Consider the following 22,500-nt stretch of genomic DNA (forward strand, 5'->3'; position numbering starts at 1 on the left):
GTGTAGGACATGAGGGTGAGTGTGTAGGACATGAGTGTGAGTGTGTGTGTGTAGGACATGAGGGTGAGTGTGTGTGTGTAGGACATGAGTGTGAGTGTGTAGGACATGAGGGTGAGTGTGTGTGTGTGTAGGACATGAGGGTGAGTGTGTAGGACATGAGGGTGAGTGTGTGTGTGTAGGACATGAGGGTGAGTGTGTAGGACATGAGGGTGAGTGTGTGTGTGTAGGACATGAGTGTGAGTGTGTAGGACATGAGGGTGAGTGTGTGTAGGACATGAGTGTGTGTGTAGGACATGAGTGTGAGTGTGTAGGACATGAGGGTGAGTGTGTGTGTGTAGGACATGAGGGTGAGTGTGTGTGTGTAGGACATGAGGGTGAGTGTGTGTGTGTAGGACATGAGGGTGAGTGTGTAGGACATGAGGGTGAGTGTGTAGGACATGAGTGTGAGTGTGTGTGTGTAGGACATGAGTGTGTGTGTGTAGGACATGAGGGTGAGTGTGTAGGACATGAGGGTGAGTGTGTAGGACATGAGGGTGAGTGTGTAGGACATGAGGGTGAGTGTGTGTGTGTAGGACATGAGGGTGAGTGTGTAGGACATGAGGGTGAGTGTGTGTGTGTAGGACATGAGGGTGAGTGTGTAGGACATGAGGGTGAGTGTGTAGGACATGAGTGTGAGTGTGTAGGACATGAGTGTGAGCGTGTGTGTGTAGGACATGAGTGTGAGTGTGTGTGTAGGACATGAGTGTGTATGTGTAGGACATGAGTGTGTATGTGTAGGACATGAGTGTGTGTGTGTGTGTGTAGGACATGAGTGTGAGTGTGTGTGTAGGACATGAGTGTGAGTGTGTGTGTAGGACATGAGTGTGTGTGTGTAGGACATGAGTGTGTGTGTGTAGGACATGAGTGTGTGTGTGTAGGACATGAGTGTGAGTGTGTGTGTGTGTGTAGGACATGAGTGTGTGTGTGTGTGTGTAGGACATGAGTGTGTGTGTGTGTAGGACATGAGTGTGAGTGTGTGTGTAGGACATGAGTGTGAGTGTGTGTGTAGGACATGAGTGTGTGTGTGTGTGTGTGTGTGTGTAGGACATGAGTGTGTGTGTGTGTGTGTGTAGGACATGAGTGTGTGTGTGTGTAGGACATGAGTGTGTGTGTGTGTGTGTAGGACATGAGTGTGTGTGTGTGTGTGTGTGTGTAGGACATGAGTGTGTGTGTGTGTGTGTGTGTAGGACATGAATGTGTGTGTGTGTGTGTGTGTGTGTGTAGGACATGAGTGTGTGTGTGTAGGACATGAGTGTGTATGTGTAGGACATGAGTGTGTGTGTGTAGGACATGAGTGTGTGTGTGTAGGACATGAGTGTGAGTGTGTGTGTAGGACATGAGTGTGTGTGTGTGTAGGACATGAGTGTGTGTGTGTGTGTGTGTGTGTAGGACATGAGTGTGTGTGTGTGTAGGACATGAGTGTGAGTGTGTGTGTGTAGGACATGAGTGTGTGTGTGTAGGACATGAGGGTGAGTGTGTAGGACATGAGTGTGAGTGTGTAGGACATGAGTGTGAGTGTGTAGGACATGAGGGTGAGTGTGTGTGTAGGACATGAGGGTGAGTGTGTAGGACATGAGTGTGAGTGTGTGTGTGTAGGACATGAGTGTGAGTGTGTGTGTGTAGGACATGAGTGTGAGTGTGTGTAGGACATGAGTGTGAGTGTGTGTGTGTAGGACATGAGTGTGAGTGTGTGTGTGTAGGACATGAGTGTGTGTGTGTAGGATATGAGGGTGAGTGTGTGTGTGTAGGACATGAGTGTGAGTGTGTAGGACATGAGGGTGAGTGTGTAGGACATGAGGGTGAGTGTGTAGGACATGAGTGTGAGTGTGTGTGTGTAGGACATGAGGGTGAGTGTGTGTGTGTAGGACATGAGTGTGAGTGTGTAGGACATGAGGGTGTGTGTGTGTGTGTGTGTAGGACATGAGTGTGAGTGTGTAGGACATGAGGGTGAGTGTGTAGGACATGAGTGTGTGTGTGTGTGTGTAGGACATGAGTGTGAGTGTGTGTGTAGGACATGAGTGTGTGTGTGTGTGTAGGACATGAGTGTGTGTGTGTGTGTGTAGGACATGAGTGTGTGTGTGTGTGTAGGACATGAGTGTGTGTGTGTGTGTGTGTAGGACATGAGTGTGTGTGTGTGTGTGTGTAGGACATGAGTGTGTGTGTGTGTGTGTGTGTGTAGGACATGAGTGTGTGTGTGTGTAGGACATGAGTGTGAGTGTGTGTGTAGGACATGAGTGTGAGTGTGTGTGTAGGACATGAGTGTGAGTGTGTGTGTGTGTGTGTAGGACATGAGTGTGTGTGTGTGTGTGTGTGTGTGTAGGACATGAGTGTGTGTGTGTAGGACATGAGTGTGTGTGTGTGTGTGTGTGTGTGTAGGACATGAGTGTGTGTGTGTGTGTGTGTGTGTAGGACATGAGTGTGTGTGTGTGTGTGTGTAGGACATGAGTGTGTGTGTGTGTGTAGGACATGAGTGTGTGTGTGTAGGACATGAGTGTGTGTGTAGGACATGAGTGTGTGTGTGTAGGACATGAGTGTGTGTGTGTGTAGGACATGAGTGTGAGTGTGTGTGTAGGACATGAGTGTGAGTGTGTGTGTGTGTAGGACATGAGTGTGTGTGTGTGTGTGTGTGTGTGTGTGTAGGACATGAGTGTGTGTGTGTGTGTGTGTAGCACATGAGTGTGTGTGTGTGTGTGTAGGACATGAGTGTGTGTGAGTGTGTGTGTAGGACATGAGTGTGTGTGTGTGTAGGACATGAGTGTGTGTGTGTGTGTAGGACATGAGTGTGTGTGTGTGTGTGTAGGACATGAGTGTGTGTGTGTGTGTGTGTGTGTGTGTGTAGGACATGAGTGTGTGTGTGTGTGTGTGTAGGACATGAGTGTGTGTGTGTGTGTGTGTGTGTAGGACATGAGTGTGTGTGTGTGTGTGTGTGTGTGTAGGACATGAGTGTGTGTGTGTGTGTGTGTGTGTGTGTGTGTAGGACATGAGTGTGTGTGTGTGTAGGACATGAGTGTGTGTGTGTGTGTAGGACATGAGTGTGTGTGTGTGTGTGTGTAGGACATGAGTGTGTGTGTGTGTAGGACATGAGTGTGAGTGTGTGTGTGTAGGACATGAGTGTGAGTGTGTGTGTGTAGGACATGAGTGTGAGTGTGTAGGACATGAGTGTGAGTGTGTAGGACATGAGTGTGAGTGTGTGTGTGTAGGACATGAGGGTGAGTGTGTAGGACATGAGTGTGTGTGTGTAGGACATGAGGGTGAGTGTGTAGGACATGAGTGTGTGTGTGTAGGACATGAGTGTGTGTGTGTAGGACATGAGGGTGAGTGTGTGTGTAGGACATGAGGGTGAGTGTGTAGGACATGAGTGTGTGTGTAGGACATGAGTGTGAGTGTGTGTGTGTAGGACATGAGGGTGAGTGTGTAGGACATGAGTGTGTGTGTGTAGGACATGAGGGTGAGTGTGTAGGACATGAGTGTGTGTGTGTAGGACATGAGTGTGTGTGTGTAGGACATGAGGGTGAGTGTGTAGGACATGAGTGTGAGTGTGTGTGTGTGTGTAGGACATGAGTGTGTGTGTGTGTGTGTGTAGGACATGAGTGTGTGTGTGTGTGTGTGTGTGTAGGACATGAGTGTGTGTGTGTGTGTGTGTGTGTGTGTAGGACATGAGTGTGTGTGTGTGTGTGTGTGTAGGACATGAGTGTGTGTGTGTGTAGGACATGAGTGTGTGTGTGTGTGTGTGTGTGTAGGACATGAGTGTGTGTGTGTGTGTGTGTGTAGGACATGAGTGTGTGTGTGTGTAGGACATGAGTGTGAGTGTGTGTGTGTAGGACATGAGTGTGAGTGTGTGTGTGTAGGACATGAGTGTGAGTGTGTAGGACATGAGTGTGAGTGTGTAGGACATGAGTGTGTGTGTGTAGGACATGAGGGTGAGTGTGTAGGACATGAGTGTGTGTGTGTAGGACATGAGTGTGTGTGTGTAGGACATGAGGGTGAGTGTGTGTGTAGGACATGAGGGTGAGTGTGTAGGACATGAGTGTGAGTGTGTAGGACATGAGTGTGAGTGTGTGTGTGTAGGACATGAGGGTGAGTGTGTAGGACATGAGTGTGTGTGTGTAGGACATGAGGGTGAGTGTGTAGGACATGAGTGTGTGTGTGTAGGACATGAGTGTGTGTGTGTAGGACATGAGTGTGTGTGTGTAGGACATGAGGGTGAGTGTGTAGGACATGAGGGTGAGTGTGTAGGACATGAGGGTGAGTGTGTAGGACATGAGGGTGAGTGTGTGTGTAGGACATGAGGGTGAGTGTGTAGGACATGAGTGTGAGTGTGTAGGACATGAGGGTGAGTGTGTGTGTGTAGGACATGAGTGTGTGTGTGTAGGACATGAGGGTGAGTGTGTAGGACATGAGTGTGAGTGTGTAGGACATGAGTGTGAGTGTGTAGGACATGAGGGTGAGTGTGTGTGTAGGACATGAGGGTGAGTGTGTAGGACATGAGTGTGAGTGTGTGTGTGTAGGACATGAGTGTGTGTGTGTAGGACATGAGGGTGAGTGTGTAGGACATGAGTGTGAGTGTGTAGGACATGAGTGTGAGTGTGTAGGACATGAGGGTGAGTGTGTGTGTAGGACATGAGGGTGAGTGTGTAGGACATGAGTGTGAGTGTGTGTGTGTAGGACATGAGTGTGAGTGTGTGTGTGTAGGACATGAGTGTGTATGTGTGTAGGACATGAGTGTGAGTGTGTGTGTGTAGGACATGAGTGTGAGTGTGTGTGTGTAGGACATGAGTGTGTGTGTGTAGGATATGAGGGTGAGTGTGTGTGTGTAGGACATGAGTGTGAGTGTGTAGGACATGAGGGTGAGTGTGTAGGACATGAGGGTGAGTGTGTAGGACATGAGGGTGAGTGTGTGTGTGTAGGACATGAGGGTGAGTGTGTGTGTGTAGGACATGAGTGTGAGTGTGTAGGACATGAGGGTGTGTGTGTGTGTGTGTAGGACATGAGTGTGAGTGTGTAGGACATGAGGGTGAGTGTGTGTGTGTAGGACATGAGTGTGTGTGTAGGACATGAGTGTGAGTGTGTAGGACATGAGGGTGAGTGTGTAGGACATGAGGGTGAGTGTGTGTAGGACATGAGTGTGTGTGTAGGACATGAGTGTGAGTGTGTAGGACATGAGGGTGAGTGTGTGTGTGTAGGACATGAGGGTGAGTGTGTGTGTGTAGGACATGAGTGTGTGTGTGTAGGACATGAGTGTGTGTGTAGGACATGAGTGTGAGTGTGTAGGACATGAGGGTGAGTGTGTGTGTGTAGGACATGAGGGTGAGTGTGTGTGTGTAGGACATGAGTGTGTGTGTGTAGGACATGAGGGTGAGTGTGTAGGACATGAGTGTGAGTGTGTAGGACATGAGTGTGTGTGTGTAGGACATGAGGGTGAGTGTGTAGGACATGAGGGTGAGTGTGTAGGACATGAGGGTGAGCGTGTGTGTGTGTAGGACATGAGTGTGTATGTGTAGGACATGAGTGTGTGTGTGTGTGTGTAGGACATGAGTGTGAGTGTGTGTGTAGGACATGAGTGTGTGTGTGTAGGACATGAGTGTGTGTGTGTAGGACATGAGTGTGAGTGTGTGTGTGTGTGTAGGACATGAGTGTGTGTGTGTGTGTGTGTGTAGGACATGAGTGTGTGTGTGTGTGTGTAGGACATGAGTGTGTGTGTGTGTAGGACATGAGTGTGAGTGTGTGTGTAGGACATGAGTGTGAGTGTGTGTGTAGGACATGAGTGTGTGTGTGTGTGTGTGTGTGTAGGACATGAGTGTGTGTGTGTGTGTGTGTAGGACATGAGTGTGTGTGTGTGTAGGACATGAGTGTGTGTGTGTGTGTGTGTGTGTGTAGGACATGAGTGTGTGTGTGTGTGTGTGTGTAGGACATGAGTGTGTGTGTGTGTGTGTGTGTGTAGGACATGAGTGTGTGTGTGTGTGTGTGTAGGACATGAGTGTGTGTGTGTGTGTGTAGGACATGAGTGTGTGTGTGTAGGACATGAGTGTGTGTGTAGGACATGAGTGTGTATGTGTAGGACATGAGTGTGTGTGTGTAGGACATGAGTGTGTGTGTGTAGGACATGAGTGTGTGTGTGTAGGACATGAGTGTGTGTGTGTGTGTGTGTGTGTAGGACATGAGTGTGTGTGTGTGTAGGACATGAGTGTGTGTGTGTGTGTGTGTAGGACATGAGTGTGTGTGTGTGTGTGTAGGACATGAGTGTGTGTGTGTGTGTGTGTGTGTGTGTAGGACATGAGTGTGTGTGTGTGTGTGTGTAGGACATGAGTGTGTGTGTGTGTGTAGGACATGAGTGTGTGTGTGTGTGTGTGTAGGACATGAGTGTGTGTGTGTGTGTGTGTGTGTGTAGGACATGAGTGTGTGTGTGTGTGTGTGTAGGACATGAGTGTGTGTGTGTGTGTGTGTGTGTGTGTAGGACATGAGTGTGTGTGTGTGTGTGTGTGTAGGACATGAGTGTGTGTGTGTGTGTGTGTGTGTAGGACATGAGTGTGTGTGTGTGTGTGTGTGTAGGACATGAGTGTGTGTGTGTGTGTGTGTGTGTGTAGGACATGAGTGTGTGTGTGTGTGTGTGTGTGTAGGACATGAGTGTGTGTGTGTGTGTGTGTGTGTGTGTGTAGGACATGAGTGTGTGTGTGTGTGTGTGTGTGTGTGTAGGACATGAGTGTGTGTGTGTGTGTGTGTGTGTAGGACATGAGTGTGTGTGTGTGTGTGTGTGTGTAGGACATGAGTGTGTGTGTGTGTGTGTGTAGGACATGAGTGTGTGTGTGTGTAGGACATGAGTGTGTGTGTGTGTGTGTGTGTAGGACATGAGTGTGTGTGTGTGTGTGTGTGTGTGTGTGTGTGTAGGACATGAGTGTGTGTGTGTGTGTGTGTGTGTGTGTGTGTAGGACATGAGTGTGTGTGTGTGTGTGTGTAGGACATGAGTGTGTGTGTGTGTGTGTGTGTGTAGGACATGAGTGTGTGTGTGTGTGTGTGTAGGACATGAGTGTGTGTGTGTGTGTGTGTGTAGGACATGAGTGTGTGTGTGTGTGTGTGTGTAGGACATGAGTGTGTGTGTGTGTAGGACATGAGTGTGTGTGTGTGTGTGTGTAGGACATGAGTGTGTGTGTGTGTGTGTGTAGGACATGAGTGTGTGTGTGTGTGTGTGTGTGTGTAGGACATGAGTGTGTGTGTGTGTGTGTGTAGGACATGAGTGTGTGTGTGTGTGTGTGTAGGACATGAGTGTGTGTGTAGGACATGAGTGTGTGTGTGTGTGTGTGTGTGTGTAGGACATGAGTGTGTGTGTGTGTGTGTGTAGGACATGAGTGTGTGTGTGTGTGTGTGTGTAGGACATGAGTGTGTGTGTGTGTGTGTGTGTGTAGGACATGAGTGTGTGTGTGTGTGTGTGTAGGACATGAGTGTGTGTAAGAATAAAGACAGAAAGATAAAAATAAAGCAGCTGGAAGTTTCAAAATTAGTAGTCAGAGAATTCACTTCACTGAAAAATATCCCCAGTACACACCGGTCAGCTATAACTCTCTGAGCAGCTCCAGGTGAAGTGAATAAGACTGAGTATCTCCTCATCATGGCACCTGTTAGTGGGCGGGATATATTAGGCAGCAAGTCAACATTTTGTCCTCAAAGAAGCAGGACATAATGCTCTATGCCACAAAGCAAAAATGGTTCAGGAATGGTTTGATGACCACAACAACCAGTTTGAGGTGTTGACTTGACCTCCAAATGCCCCAGGTCTCAATCAAATCCAGCATCTGTGGGATGTCTTGGACAAACAAGTCTGATCCTACCTCGTAAGTTACAGGACTTAAAGGATCTGCTGCTAACATCTTGGTGCCAGATTCCACAGCACACCTTCAGGGATCTAGTGGAGTCCATGCCTTGACGGGTCAGGGCTGTTTTAGCAGCAAATGTGGGGAGCAACACAATATTAGGCAGGTGGTCATAATGTTATGGCTGATCAGTGTATAAACTATTAAATGGAGTGGAATCTTTTATAGGTGTCTATTCAAGTCCCCTATACACCCCCAAACCTCCTCACACAACATATCTGAAAAATACTGTTTACTGATTCAACATTTCATAAAAGCAGGCAAAATGTGCAATTTCAGCAGTCACAAAAAAACACAACTCAAACAGGAAACCTGAAAAAGTCATTAAAGGAAAAAATGGTTTAAATTCCACATTCATTTCCTTTCACTTGTATAAACTTCACTGATGTCACATGTTCATAAAGTTTAATTAAGGGAGAGTGAGAGAGTGAGAGAGGGAGAGAGAGAGGGGGGGGGTTTGTAATAATTTCCCACACTGTGCTCCTCAGGGGCCTGAAGAGTCACTGATGATGATGATGATGATGATGATGATGATGATGATAACGGTTGGTCGGTCAGAGAGAATAAACACAGAACTATAAACACTGTAAATTGCTGCGTTTAGCCGAATGTCTGAAACTCTAACAAAGCTAACAGCTAACAAAATAATAAGACAGCGTTTTCACTATAATCCACCATCATCACGTCTTACATTCTGTTTAATTATTTAATAAAAGTGAACATTATAGACAAATAAATAAATCTCTCAGGATCATAAGAGGTATAAGAGCGCCCCCTAGTTTCCTCTCAATCAGTCTGGAATAACTCGCTACTTTATTCATAAAAAATTAATAAACTTTATCATGCACAGGTAAAGCGGATCACACTCACATCACAGATCCACAAAGGTGTGTGTGTGTGTGAGAGAGAGAGAGAGAGAGAGAGAGAGAGAAAGAGAGAGAGAGAGAGAGAGAGAGAGAGAAAGAGAGAGAGAGAGAGAGAGAGAGAGAAAGAGAGAGAGAGAGAGAGAGAAAGAGAGAGAAAGAGAGAGAGAGTTATTAGACTCCTGGTGATAATTTTGATTGGATTCTGATTTCTAACAGAAAGGAACGAATAAAAAATCAATCCCTAGTTATTTATTATTTATAGTTGTTTATTTATGTGTTTAGGAAACTTTTAATCTGCAGAGTTGCGATATGGACAAAGCCGGACACTGAACTGAATAAAGCGGCTATTTAATGACCTCTTATGTGACTGAGTTGCAGTTTTAATCTCTGACTCAACACTTCATGGTTTAATACAGATTATCTGTACAATTTCTCCACTACCGAACACACACACACACACACACACACACAAAGCATGTCCAGCAGCTAAGAATAAAAAAGAAAAATTTTCTCACCTTCTTTAATTCCGAGAACTAAAAGAGTAAAAGTGTCTCAGAAGTCCATGCCTGAGGTCCGAGGACGTGTGTGTGTGTGTGTGTGTGTGTGTGTCCGAGCTGAACGCAGTGTGCACTGATGAGCGACTCGCGAACGATTCATTCCCTTGAAACGACTCTCTGTCCCGCATGAATTGAATCGTGATGAGAGAATCGATTCGTGAATCGCACTTTTCTTTTTTCTTATCCCATACTGAAACATGTGTTAATAAATCTAACCTTAAACTTTTTAAACTTCTAACAGCTGTGTCTAGATGGAACATTAAACTCTTTATATTTCATTCTTATAACACAGGCCACAGTTTAGGCGATCTGCTGATGAACCGATTCAATCTCACAATTCGATTCATTTCGATTTGAAAAGAAAGAAAGAAAGAAAGAAAGAAAGAAAGAAAGAAAGAAAGAAAGAAAGTTACTCGGCATGGAGAAACTTGACTTCAGGAGGATCTCACAGAAGTGAGTACACTCCTCACATTTCTGTAAATATTTTATATCTTTTCATGTGACAACACTGAAGAAATGCCCCTCTGCTCCAATGTACAGTAGTGAGTGTCCAGCCTGTATAACAGTGTAAATTTACTGTCCCCTCAAAATAACTCAACACACAGCAATTAATGTCTAAACCGTTGGCAACAAAAGTGACTCCACCCCTAAGTGGAAATGTCCAAATTGGGCCCAAAGTGTCAATATTTTGTGTGGCCACCATTATTTTCCAGCACTGCCTTAACCCTCTTGGGCATGGAGTTCACCAGAGCTTCACAGGTTGCCACTGGAGTCCTCTTCCACTCCTCCATGATGACATCACAGAGCTGGTGGATGTTAGAGACCTTGTGCTCCCCCACCTTAGGGTTTAGGTCTGGAGACATGCTTGGCCAGTCCATCACCTTTACCCTCAGCTTCTTTAGCAAGGCAGTGGTGGTCTTGGAGGAGTGTTTGGGGTCGTTATCATGTTGGAATACTGCCCTGTGGCCCAGTCTCTGAAGGGAGGGGCTCATGCTCTGCTTCACAGTACATGTTGGCATTCATGGTTCCCTCAATGAACTGTAGCTCCCCAGTGCCGGCAGCACTCATGCAGGCCCAGACCATGACACTCCCACCACCATGCTTGACTGTAGGCAAGACACACTTGTCTTTGTACTCCTCACCTGGTTGCCCCCACACACGCTTGACACCATCTGAACCAAATAAGTTTATCCTGGTCTCATCGGACCACAGGACATGGTTCCAGTATTCCACGTCCTTAGTCTGCTTGTCTTCAGCAAACTGTATGCAGGCTTTCTTGTGCATCATCTTTAGTAGAGGCTTCCTTCTGTGACGACAGCCATGCAGACCAATTTGATGCAGTGTGTGGCGTATGGTCTGAGCACTGACCGGCTGACCCCCCACCCCTCTGACCGGCTGACCCCCCACCCCTTCAACCTCTGCAGCAATGCTGGCAGCACTCATACGTCTATTTCCCAAAGACGACCTCCGGATATGACACTGAGCACGTACACTCAACTTCTTTGGTGGACCATGGTGAGGCCTGTTCTGAGTGGAACCTGTCCTGTAAAACCGCTGTATGGTCTTGCCCACCGTGCTGCAGCTCAGTTTCAAGGTCTTGGCAATCTTCTTACAGCCTAGGCCATCTTTACGTAGAGCAACAAATCTTTATTTCAGATCCTCAGAGAGTTCTTTGCCATGAGGTGCCATGTTGAACTTCCAGTGACCAGTATGAGAGAGTGTGAGAGCGATAACACCAAATTTAACACACCTGCTCCCCATTCACACCTGAGACCTTGTAACACTAACGAGTCACATGACACCGGGGAGGGGAAATGGCTAATTGGGCCCAATTTGGACATTTCCACTTATGTGAGGGGTGTACTCACTTTTGTGAGGGGTGTACTCACTTTTGTGAGGGGTGTACTCACTTTTGTGAGATACTTTAGGTTTTCCCCTCTGCAGCCACATTCATTTTAATCTCAGGTTTTTCCTAATTACAAAATCAGAACTCTTCTAAAAAAAAAATCACAAAAGGTTTTTTTTCTTTACTGTGTCATCACTACAATCAAGAGAGCTACACTAACCCTGCTGTTTGTTCACACCTTATGAAAGAGAGAGAAAATAAAGCCAGTCGTCTCCACAGAAGTGTACAGAATTTATTGGAAGTGCTCACAGGTACAAGATAAAACATCCGATATTAACCTCGTCATCGAGCCCTAAACTCCTAAAACATGAAGCCAACACAAACATTAATCTTCTGGAGAAAGTTCCACAACAATACTGTAATCATCAACCACGAAGAGTTTGTTTACATGAAAATGGACGATATCACATTTATAAAATGATCAGCGTTTAGTTAAGACTGGTTAAACAGGACATGGGTTTATTTAGTGATACAACTTTTAAACAGTTCATGATGAGATCTGTGCGCGCACGCACACACACACACACACACACACACACACACACACACACACACACACACACAATGAGATATTTATGTTTATTAAAGAGGAATGAGATGACTATGAGCTTATATTTTGCCGCTCGTGTTTGTGCCTCTGTATTTAAACCTGAGCGACTGCATCAGAAACAAACGTTTTTATTCACTGAAGTTTTCATCTGATTTCATGCAAAAATTAAAAATAAAAAAACATTCAGAATGTTAAATACAAAGAGATGAAATTTCATGCCAGTGGATGTGGAGGAAACGTCACACACACACACACACACACACACACACACACAGGAGATGATGTTATAAAGGTGAGAAGATTACACTGCACATATAACAGGGATGATGAGCGGCCCGTCCAGTAGGGGGAGTGTTTTTTGTTTCGTTTTGTTTAGCTCAGCACCACATGCCGATCGAACACGGACTTGCGCTGCTCCTGGACCTGCCTCCTCCAGCGCTGCTGCGCATGCTCCACCTTGTTCAGCATGTTGGTGCGAGAGCGCGAGCGGGACAGCACATCGTGAGCGTTAGCGAAAGGCTGCTGGTCCTAAAAACAAACAAAAACATGATTCCTTACACACACACACACACACACACACACACACACACACACTGCTGAGAGGCAGATATGTTGAGTATTTATATAAACAGAGATATAAAGAGAAGCTCTATAAACAAGATAAAATAAATCTGGGACTAAATATCTACAATTTTTTATTTTTAAGTAAATAAATGGAATAAAGTGCAGGATTGTGTTTCTGCTGATCGGATTAATCAGACTCTTATCTGACTTCATTTTTATGATTCATTTTTCTTCAGTTGCTGCTGTCAGAGTTTCAGGTTCTGGGTTTGTTTCTGACTTTTGGAGAATTTTCTCCTGATTGTTTCAGACCCTGGCTCTGATCATGTGCTCTGTGGTTGTGGGGAAAGAGTAAACAGGAAAGAGGAAAGAGGAAACAGGAAAGAGTAAAGAGGAAACAGGAAAGAGGAAAGAGTAAACAGTATAGAGGAAACAGGAAAGAGGAAACAGGAAAGAGGAAACAGGAAAGAGGAAAGAGTAAACAGGAAAGAGTAAACAGGAAAGAGGAAAGAGGAAACAGGAAAGAGGAAACAGGAAAGAGTAAAGAGGAAACAGGAAAGAGGAAAGAGTAAACAGTATAGAGGAAAGAGTATAGAGGAAACAGGAAAGAGGAAACAGGAAAGAGTAAACAGGAAAGAGGAAACAGGAAAGAGGAAACAGGAAAGAGGAAAGAGGAAAGTAAACAGTAAACAGTGGAGTGAGGGAGGAACTGACCCCGACGTCATCATCACTCTGGATGAGCTGCGAGTGTCCGAACAGGCGGCGTTTGAGCATGGGCTCCAGCAGGGTCAGATACACCATGTAGAGCAGCAGCAGCCCCAAAACAGAAAGGTAGATGATGATGGTCACCTGAAACGCACCCCACACCCCACACACGCACCACACACGCACCACACACACACGCACCACACACACACGCACCACACACGCACCACCCACACACGCACGCACGCACCACACACGCACCACACACGCACACGCACCACACACGCACACGCACCACACACGCACACGCACACGCACCACACACGCACCACACACACACGCACCACACACGCACGCACATATTAACCTCACAGAGCAGAAACTCATTCCTGTGTGAAGGGAAGCTGTTAATATATAAATATAAAATATTAGTTTAAGTAAATTTTGTCTTTCTGTAATACACACAGCTGGACACTCAGGGCTGAGAGAGACGGCGAAAACCTCCATGTGTCCACTGTGTCCACTGCTTCAGAACATTTATCAGGAGGAAATATTACTACTTTTATGATTTTATTACAATATCACGATATAATCTCATAACATTGTAGTGACGCTGTCATGACGCAATGACGCTGTAGTGATGTATTGGTGCTGTAGTGATGCAGTGACTCTGTAGTGATGCAGTGACTCTGTAGTGATGCAGTGACTCTGTAGTGATGTATTGGTGCTGTAGTGATGCAGTGACTCTGTAGTGATGCAGTGACTCTGTAGTGATGTATTGGTGCTGTAGTGACGCTGTAGTGATGTATTGGTGCTGTAGTGACGCTGTAGTGATGTAGTGACTCTGTAGTGACGCTGTAGTGATGCAGTGACTCTGTAGTGATGCAGTGACTCTGTAGTGATGCAGTGACTCTGTAGTGATGTATTGGTGCTGTAGTGATGCAGTGACTCTGTAGTGATGCAGTGACTCTGTAGTGATGCAGTGACTCTGTAGTGATGTATTGGTGCTGTAGTGACGCTGTAGTGATGTATTGGTGCTGTAGTGACGCTGTAGTGATGTAGTGACTCTGTAGTGATGTAGTGACTCTGTAGTGACTCTGTAGTGATGCAGTGACTCTGTAGTGATGCAGTGACTCTGTAGTGATGTATTGGTGCTGTAGTGATGCAGTGACTCTGTAGTGATGTATTGGTGCTGTAGTGACGCTGTAGTGATGTATTGGTGCTGTAGTGACGCTGTAGTGATGTAGTGACTCTGTAGTGATGTAGTGACTCTGTAGTGACGCTGTAGTGATGTATTGGTGCTGTAGTGATGCAGTGACTCTGTAGTGATGTATTGGTGCTGTAGTGATGCAGTGACTCTGTAGTGATGCAGTGACTCTGTAGTGATGCAGTGACTCTGTAGTGATGTATTGGTGCTGTAGTGATGCAGTGACTCTGTAGTGATGTATTGGTGCTGTAGTGATGCAGTGACTCTGTAATGATGCAGTGACTCTGTAGTGATGTATTGGTGCTGTAGTGATGTACTGGTGCTGTAGTGATGCTGTAGTGACGCTGTAGTGATGTAGTGACTGTAGTGACGCTGTAGTGATGTAGTGACTTTGTAGTGACGCTGTAGTGATGCAGTGACTCTGTAGTGATGTATTGGTGCTGTAGTGACGCTGTAGTGACGCTGTAGTGATGCAGTGACTCTGTAGTGATGCAGTGACTCTGTAGTGATGTATTGGTACTGTAGTGATGCAGTGACTCTGTAGTGATGCAGTGACTCTGTAGTGATGTATTGGTGCTGTAGTGACGCTGTAGTGATGTATTGGTGCTGTAGTGACGCTGTAGTGATGTAGTGACTCTGTAGTGATGCATTGGTGCTGTAGTGACGCTGTAGTGATGCAGTGACTGTAGTGATGCAGTGACTCTGTAGTGATGTATTGGTGCTGTAGTGATGCAGTGACTCTGTAGTGATGTATTGGTGCTGTAGTGATGCAGTGACTCTGTAATGATGCAGTGACTCTGTAGTGATGTATTGGTGCTGTAGTGATGTACTGGTGCTGTAGTGATGCTGTAGTGACGCTGTAGTGATGTAGTGACTGTAGTGACGCTGTAGTGATGTAGTGACTTTGTAGTGACGCTGTAGTGATGTAGTGACTCTGTAGTGACGCTGTAGTGATGTAGTGACTCTGTAGTGATGCAGTGACTCTGTAGTGATGTATTGGTGCTGTATTGATGCAGTGACTCTGTAGTGATGTATTGGTGCTGTAGTGATGTAGTGACTCTGTAATGATGCAGTGACTCTGTAGTGATGTATTGGTGCTGTAGTGATGCAGTGATTCTGTAGTGATGTATTGGTGCTGTAGTGACGCTGTAGTGATGCAGTGACTCTGTAGTGATGTAGTGACTCTGTAGTGATGTATTGGTGCTGTAGTGACGCTGTAGTGATGCAGTGACTCTGTAGTGATGTATTGGTGCTGTAGTGACGCTGTAGTGATGCAGTGACTCTGTAGTGACGCTGTAGTGATGTAGTGACTCTGTAGTGATGTAGTGACTCTGTAGTGACACTGTAGTGATGCAGTGACTCTGTAGTGATGCAGTGACTCTGTAGTGATGCAGTGACTCTGTAGTGATGTATTGGTGCTGTAGTGATGCAGTGACTCTGTAGTGATGCAGTGACTCTGTAGTGATGTATTGGTGCTGTAGTGACGCTGTAGTGATGTATTGGTGCTGTAGTGACGCTGTAGTGATGTAGTGACTCTGTAGTGATGTAGTGACTCTGTAGTGACGCTGTAGTGATGCAGTGACGCTGTAGTGATGCAGTGACTCTGTAGTGATGTATTGGTGCTGTAGTGATGCAGTGACTCTGTAGTGATGTATTGGTGCTGTATTGATGCAGTGACTCTGTAGTGATGTATTGGTGCTGTAGTGATGCAGTGACTCTGTAGTGATGCAGTGACTCTGTAATGATGCAGTGACTCTGTAGTGATGTATTGGTGCTGTAGTGATGTACTGGTGCTGTAGTGATGCTGTAGTGACGCTGTAGTGATGTAGTGACTCTGTAGTGACGCTGTAGTGATGTAGTGACTTTGTAGTGATGTAGTGACTCTGTAGTGATGCAGTGACTCTGTAGTGATGTATTGGTGCTGTAGTGATGCAGTGACTCTGTAGTGATGTATTGGTGCTGTAGTGACGCTGTAGTGACGCTGTAGTGATGCAGTGACTCTGTAGTGATGCAGTGACTCTGTAGTGATGTATTGGTACTGTAGTGATGCAGTGACTCTGTAGTGATGCAGTGACTCTGTAGTGATGTATTGGTGCTGTAGTGACGCTGTAGTGATGTATTGGTGCTGTAGTGACGCTGTAGTGATGTAGTGACTCTGTAGTGATGCATTGGTGCTGTAGTGACGCTGTAGTGATGCAGTGACTGTAGTGATGCAGTGACTCTGTAGTGATGTATTGGTGCTGTAGTGATGCAGTGACTCTGTAGTGATGTATTGGTGCTGTATTGATGCAGTGACTCTGTAGTGATGTATTGGTGCTGTAGTGATGCAGTGACTCTGTAGTGATGCAGTGACTCTGTAGTGATGCAGTGACTCTGTAATGATGCAGTGACTCTGTAGTGATGTATTGGTGCTGTAGTGATGTACTGGTGCTGTAGTGATGCTGTAGTGACGCTGTAGTGATGTAGTGACTCTGTAGTGACGCTGTAGTGATGTAGTGACTTTGTAGTGATGTAGTGACTTTGTAGTGATGTAGTGACTCTAGTGATGCAGTGACTCTGTAGTGATGTATTGGTGCTGTATTGATGCAGTGACTCTGTAGTGATGTATTGGTGCTGTAGTGATGTAGTGACTCTGTAGTGATGCAGTGACTCTGTAGTGATGTATTGGTGCTGTAGTGATGCAGTGACGCTGTAGTGATGTAGTGACTCTGTAGTGATGTATTGGTGCTGTAGTGATGCAGTGACTCTGTAGTGATGTATTGGTGCTGTAGTGATGCAGTGACTCTGTAGTGATGTATTGGTGCTGTAGTGATGCAGTGATTCTGTAGTGATGTATTGGTGCTGTAGTGACGCTGTAGTGATGCAGTGACTCTGTAGTGATGTAGTGACTCTGTAGTGATGTATTGGTGCTGTAGTGACGCTGTAGTGATGCAGTGACTCTGTAGTGATGTATTGGTGCTGTAGTGACGCTGTAGTGATGCAGTGACTCTGTAGTGATGTATTGGTGCTGTAGTGACGCTGTAGTGACGCTGTAGTGATGCAGTGACTCTGTAGTGATGCAGTGACTCTGTAGTGATGCAGTGACTCTGTAGTGATGCAGTGACTCTGTAGTGATGTATTGGTGCTGTAGTGATGCAGTGACTCTGTAGTGATGCAGTGACTCTGTAGTGATGTATTGGTGCTGTAGTGACGCTGTAGTGATGTATTGGTGCTGTAGTGACGCTGTAGTGATGTAGTGACTCTGTAGTGATGTAGTGACTCTGTAGTGACGCTGTAGTGATGCAGTGACGCTGTAGTGATGCAGTGACTCTGTAGTGATGCAGTGACTCTGTAGTGATGCAGTGACTCTGTAGTGATGTATTGGTGCTGTAGTGATGCAGTGACTCTGTAGTGATGTATTGGTGCTGTAGTGATGCAGTGACTCTGTAGTGATGCAGTGACTCTGTAATGATGCAGTGACTCTGTAGTGATGTATTGGTGCTGTAGTGATGTACTGGTGCTGTAGTGATGCTGTAGTGACGCTGTAGTGATGTAGTGACTCTGTAGTGACGCTGTAGTGATGTAGTGACTTTGTAGTGATGTAGTGACTCTGTAGTGATGCAGTGACTCTGTAGTGATGTATTGGTGCTGTAGTGATGCAGTGACTCTGTAGTGATGTATTGGTGCTGTAGTGACGCTGTAGTGACGCTGTAGTGATGCAGTGACTCTGTAGTGATGCAGTGACTCTGTAGTGATGTATTGGTGCTGTAGTGATGCAGTGACTGTAGTGATGCAGTGACTCTGTAGTGATGTATTGGTGCTGTAGTGACGCTGTAGTGATGTATTGGTGCTGTAGTGACGCTGTAGTGATGTAGTGACTCTGTAGTGATGCATTGGTGCTGTAGTGACGCTGTAGTGATGCAGTGACTCTGTAGTGATGCAGTGACTGTGTAGTGATGCAGTGACTCTGTAGTGATGTATTGGTGCTGTAGTGATGCAGTGACTCTGTAGTGATGTATTGGTGCTGTATTGATGCAGTGACTCTGTAGTGATGCAGTGACTCTGTAGTGATGCAGTGACTCTGTAATGATGCAGTGACTCTGTAGTGATGTATTGGTGCTGTAGTGATGTACTGGTGCTGTAGTGATGCTGTAGTGACGCTGTAGTGATGTAGTGACTCTGTAGTGACGCTGTAGTGATGTAGTGACTTTGTAGTGATGTAGTGACTCTAGTGATGCAGTGACTCTGTAGTGATGTATTGGTGCTGTATTGATGCAGTGACTCTGTAGTGATGTATTGGTGCTGTAGTGATGTAGTGACTCTGTAGTGATGCAGTGACTCTGTAGTGATGTATTGGTGCTGTAGTGATGCAGTGACGCTGTAGTGATGTAGTGACTCTGTAGTGATGTATTGGTGCTGTAGTGATGCAGTGACTCTGTAGTGATGTATTGGTGCTGTAGTGATGCAGTGATTCTGTAGTGATGTATTGGTGCTGTAGTGACGCTGTAGTGATGCAGTGACTCTGTAGTGATCTACTGGTGCTGTAGTGACGCTGTAGTGATGTAGTGACTCTGTAGTGACTCTGTAGTGATGCAGTGACTCTGTAGTGATGTATTGGTGCTGTAGTGATGCAGTGACTGTAGTGATGCAGTGACTCTGTAGTGATGTATTGGTGCTGTAGTGATGCAGTGACGCTGTAGTGATGTATTGGTGCTGATGTGACGCTGTAGTGATGTAGTGACGCTGTAGTGATGTATTGGTGCTCTAGTGATGTAGTGACGCTGTAATGATGCTGTAATGATGCAGTAGTGACGCTGTAACGATGCAGTAGTGATGCTGTAATTATGTAGTGATGCTGTAATGATGCAGTAGTGATGCTGTAATGATGCAGTAGTGATGCTGTAACGATGCAGTAGTGATGCTGTAATTATGTAGTGATGCTGTAATGATGCAGTAGTGATGCTGTAACGATGCAGTAGTGATGCTGTAATTATGTAGTGATGCTGTAATGATGCAGTAGTGATGCTGTAATGTAGTGATGCTGTAATAATGCAGTAGTGATGCTGTAATGATGCAGTAGTGATGCTGTATTGATGCTGTAACGATGCAGTAGTGATGCTGTAATTATGTAGTGATGCTGTAATGATGCTGTAATGATGCAGTAGTGATGCTGTAATTATGTAGTGATGCTGTAATGATGCTGTAATGATGCAGTAGTGATGCTGTAATGATGCAGTAGTGATGCTGTAATTATGTAGTGATGCTGTAATTATGTAGTGATGCTGTAATGATGCTGTAATGATGTAGTGATGCTGTAATGATGCAGTAGTGATGCTGTAATGATGCAGTAGTGATGCAGTAGTGATGCTGTAATTATGTAGTGATGCTGTAATGATGCAGTAGTGATGCTGTAATGATGCAGTAGTAACGCTGTAATGATGCAGTAGTGACGCTGTAACGATGTAGTGACGCTGTAACGATGTAGTGATGCTGTAATGATGCAGTAGTGATGCAGTAGTGACGCTGTAACGATGTAGTGATGCTGTAATGATGCAGTAGTGATGCAGTAGTGATGCTGTAATGATGCAGTAGTGATGCTGTAATGATGCTGTAGTGACGCTGTAACGATGTAGTGACACTGTAATGATGCAGTAGTGATGCTGTAATGATGCAGTAGTGATGCAGTAGTGATGCTGTAATGATGCAGTAGTGATGCTGTAATGATGCAGTAGTGACGCTGTAATGATGCAGTAGTGACGCTGTAACGATGTAGTGATGCTGTAATGATGCAGTAATGATGCAGTAGTGATGCAGTAGTGATGCTGTAATGATGCAGTAGTGATGCTGTAATTATGTAGTGATGCTGTAATGATGCAGTAGTGATGCTATAATTATGTAGTGATGCTGTAATGATGCAGTAGTGATGCTGTAATGATGCTGTAATTATGTAGTGATGCTGTAATGATGCAGTAGTGATGCTGTAGTGATGCAGTAGTGACGCTGTAACGATGTAGTGATGCTATAATTATGTAGTGATGCTGTAATGATGCAGTAGTGATGCTGTAATGATGCAGTAGTGATGCAGTAGTGATGCTGTAATGATGCAGTAGTGACGCTGTAACGATGCAGTAGTGACGCTGTAACGATGCAGTAGTGACGCTGTAATGATGTAGTGATGCTGTAATGATGTAGTGATGCTGTAATGATGCAGTAGTGATGCTGTAATGATGCAGTAGTGATGCTGTAATGATGCAGTAGTGATGCTGTAATTATGTAGTGATGCTGTAATGATGCAGTAGTGATGCTATAATTATGTAGTGATGCTGTAATGATGCAGTAGTGACGCTGTAATGATGCAGTAGTGATGCTGTAATGATGCAGTAGTGATGCTGTAATGATGCAGTAGTGATGCAGTAGTGATGCTGTAATGATGCTGTAATTATGTAGTGATGCTGTAATGATGCAGTAGTGATGCTGTAATGATGCTGTAATTATGTAGTGATGCTGTAATGATGCTGTAATGATGCAGTAGTGATGCTGTAATGATGCAGTAGTGATGCTGTAATGATGTAGTGATGCTGTAATGATGCAGTAGTGACGCTGTAATGATGCAGTAGTGACGCTGTAACGATGTAGTGACGCTGTAATGATGTAGTGATGCTGTAATGATGCAGTAGTGACGCTGTAATGATGCAGTAGTGACGCTGTAATGATGCAGTAGTGACGCTGTAGTGATGCAGTAGTGACGCTGTAATGACGCAGTAGTGATGCTGTAATGACGCAGTAGTGATGCAGTAGTCATGCTGTAGTGATGCTGTAATGATGCTGTAGTGATGCTATAATTATGTAGTGATGCTGTAATGATGCAGTAGTGACGCTGTAATGATGCAGTAGTGACGCTGTAATGATGCAGTAGTGACGCTGTAATGATGCAGTAGTGACGCTGTAATGATGCAGTAGTGACGCTGTAATGATGCAGTAGTGATGCTGTAATGATGCTGTAATTATGTAGTGATGCTGTAATGATGCAGTAGTGATGCTGTAATTATGTAGTGATGCTGTAATGATGCAGTAGTGATGCTGTAATTATGTAGTGATGCTGTAATGATGCAGTAGTGATGCTGTAATTATGTAGTGATGCTGTAATTATGTAGTGATGCTGTAATGATGCAGTAGTGATGCTGTAATTATGTAGTGATGCTGTAATGATGCAGTAGTGATGCTGTAATTATGTAGTGATGCTGTAATTATGTAGTGATGCTGTATCGATGCAGTAGCGATGCTGTAATGATGCAGTAGTGACGCTGTAACGATGTAGTGACGCTGTAATGATGTAGTGATGCTGTAATGATGCAGTAGTGACGCTGTAATGATGCAGTAGTGACGCTGTAATGATGCAGTAGTGACGCTGTAGTGATGCAGTAGTGACGCAGTAGTGATGCTGTAATGACGCAGTAGTGATGCTGTAATGACGCAGTAGTGATGCAGTAGTCATGCTGTAGTGATGCAGTAGTCATGCTGTAGTGATGCTATAATTATGTAGTGATGCTGTAATGATGCAGTAGTGACGCTGTAATGATGCAGTAGTGACGCTGTAATGATGCAGTAGTGACGCTGTAATGATGCAGTAGTGACGCTGTAATGATGCAGTAGTGACGCTGTAATGATGCAGTAGTGATGCTGTAATGATGCTGTAATTATGTAGTGATGCTGTAATGATGCAGTAGTGATGCTGTAATTATGTAGTGATGCTGTAATGATGCAGTAGTGATGCTGTAATTATGTAGTGATGCTGTAATGATGCAGTAGTGATGCTGTAATTATGTAGTGATGCTGTAATTATGTAGTGATGCTGTAATGATGCAGTAGTGATGCTGTAGTGATGCTGTAATGATGCAGTAGTGATGCTGTAATTATGTAGTGATGCTGTAATTATGTAGTGATGCTGTAATGATGCAGTAGTGACGCTGTAATGATGCAGTAGTGACGCTGTAATGATGCAGTAGTGACGCTGTAATGATGCAGTAGTGACGCTGTAATGATGCAGTAGTGATGCAGTAGTGATGCTGTAATGATGCAGTAGTGATGCTGTAATGATGCAGTAGTGATGCTGTAATTATGTAGTGATGCTGTATCGATGCAGTAGTGATGCTGTAATGATGCAGTAGTGATGCAGTAATTATGTAGTGATGCTGTAATTATGTAGTGATGCTGTAACGATGCAGTAGTGATGCTGTAGTTTGTGTGCAGTGCAGGATCTTACTT

The 22,500-nt window shown here is 45.1% G+C and overlaps 2 protein-coding genes across 3 annotated transcripts in view; both read right to left on the reverse strand.

Annotated features, from left to right (window-relative positions):
- dennd2b (DENN domain containing 2B) overlaps window positions 1-9,419 on the reverse strand; it is a 105,160-nt gene extending 95,741 nt beyond the window's left edge. The window contains exons 1-2 of one of the 2 annotated variants that reach the window (XM_058400399.1): window positions 9,286-9,413; window positions 7,863-7,967 (exon numbers count right to left, since the gene is read on the reverse strand). The gene's annotated coding sequence lies outside the window, so the exon portion shown is untranslated. Of the gene's footprint in view, window positions 1-7,862; window positions 7,968-9,285 lie in introns of both variants that reach the window. The other variant, XM_058400400.1, reaches the window with a different exon arrangement.
- Window positions 9,420-11,445: 2,026 nt separating this feature from the next.
- tmem9b (TMEM9 domain family, member B) overlaps window positions 11,446-22,500 on the reverse strand; it is a 36,807-nt gene continuing 25,752 nt past the window's right edge. The window contains exons 3-5 of the mRNA XM_058401497.1: window positions 22,499-22,500; window positions 13,059-13,193; window positions 11,446-12,311 (exon numbers count right to left, since the gene is read on the reverse strand). The exon at window positions 22,499-22,500 is cut by the window's right edge and continues 107 nt beyond it. Coding sequence (XP_058257480.1) covers window positions 12,156-12,311; window positions 13,059-13,193; window positions 22,499-22,500 — 293 coding nt within the window. The 3' untranslated portion in view covers window positions 11,446-12,155. The remainder of the gene's footprint in view (window positions 12,312-13,058; window positions 13,194-22,498) is intronic.

This window comes from Hemibagrus wyckioides, linkage group LG10 (genome assembly GCF_019097595.1).
Source record: "Hemibagrus wyckioides isolate EC202008001 linkage group LG10, SWU_Hwy_1.0, whole genome shotgun sequence".
Lineage (NCBI taxonomy): Eukaryota > Metazoa > Chordata > Actinopteri > Siluriformes > Bagridae > Hemibagrus > Hemibagrus wyckioides.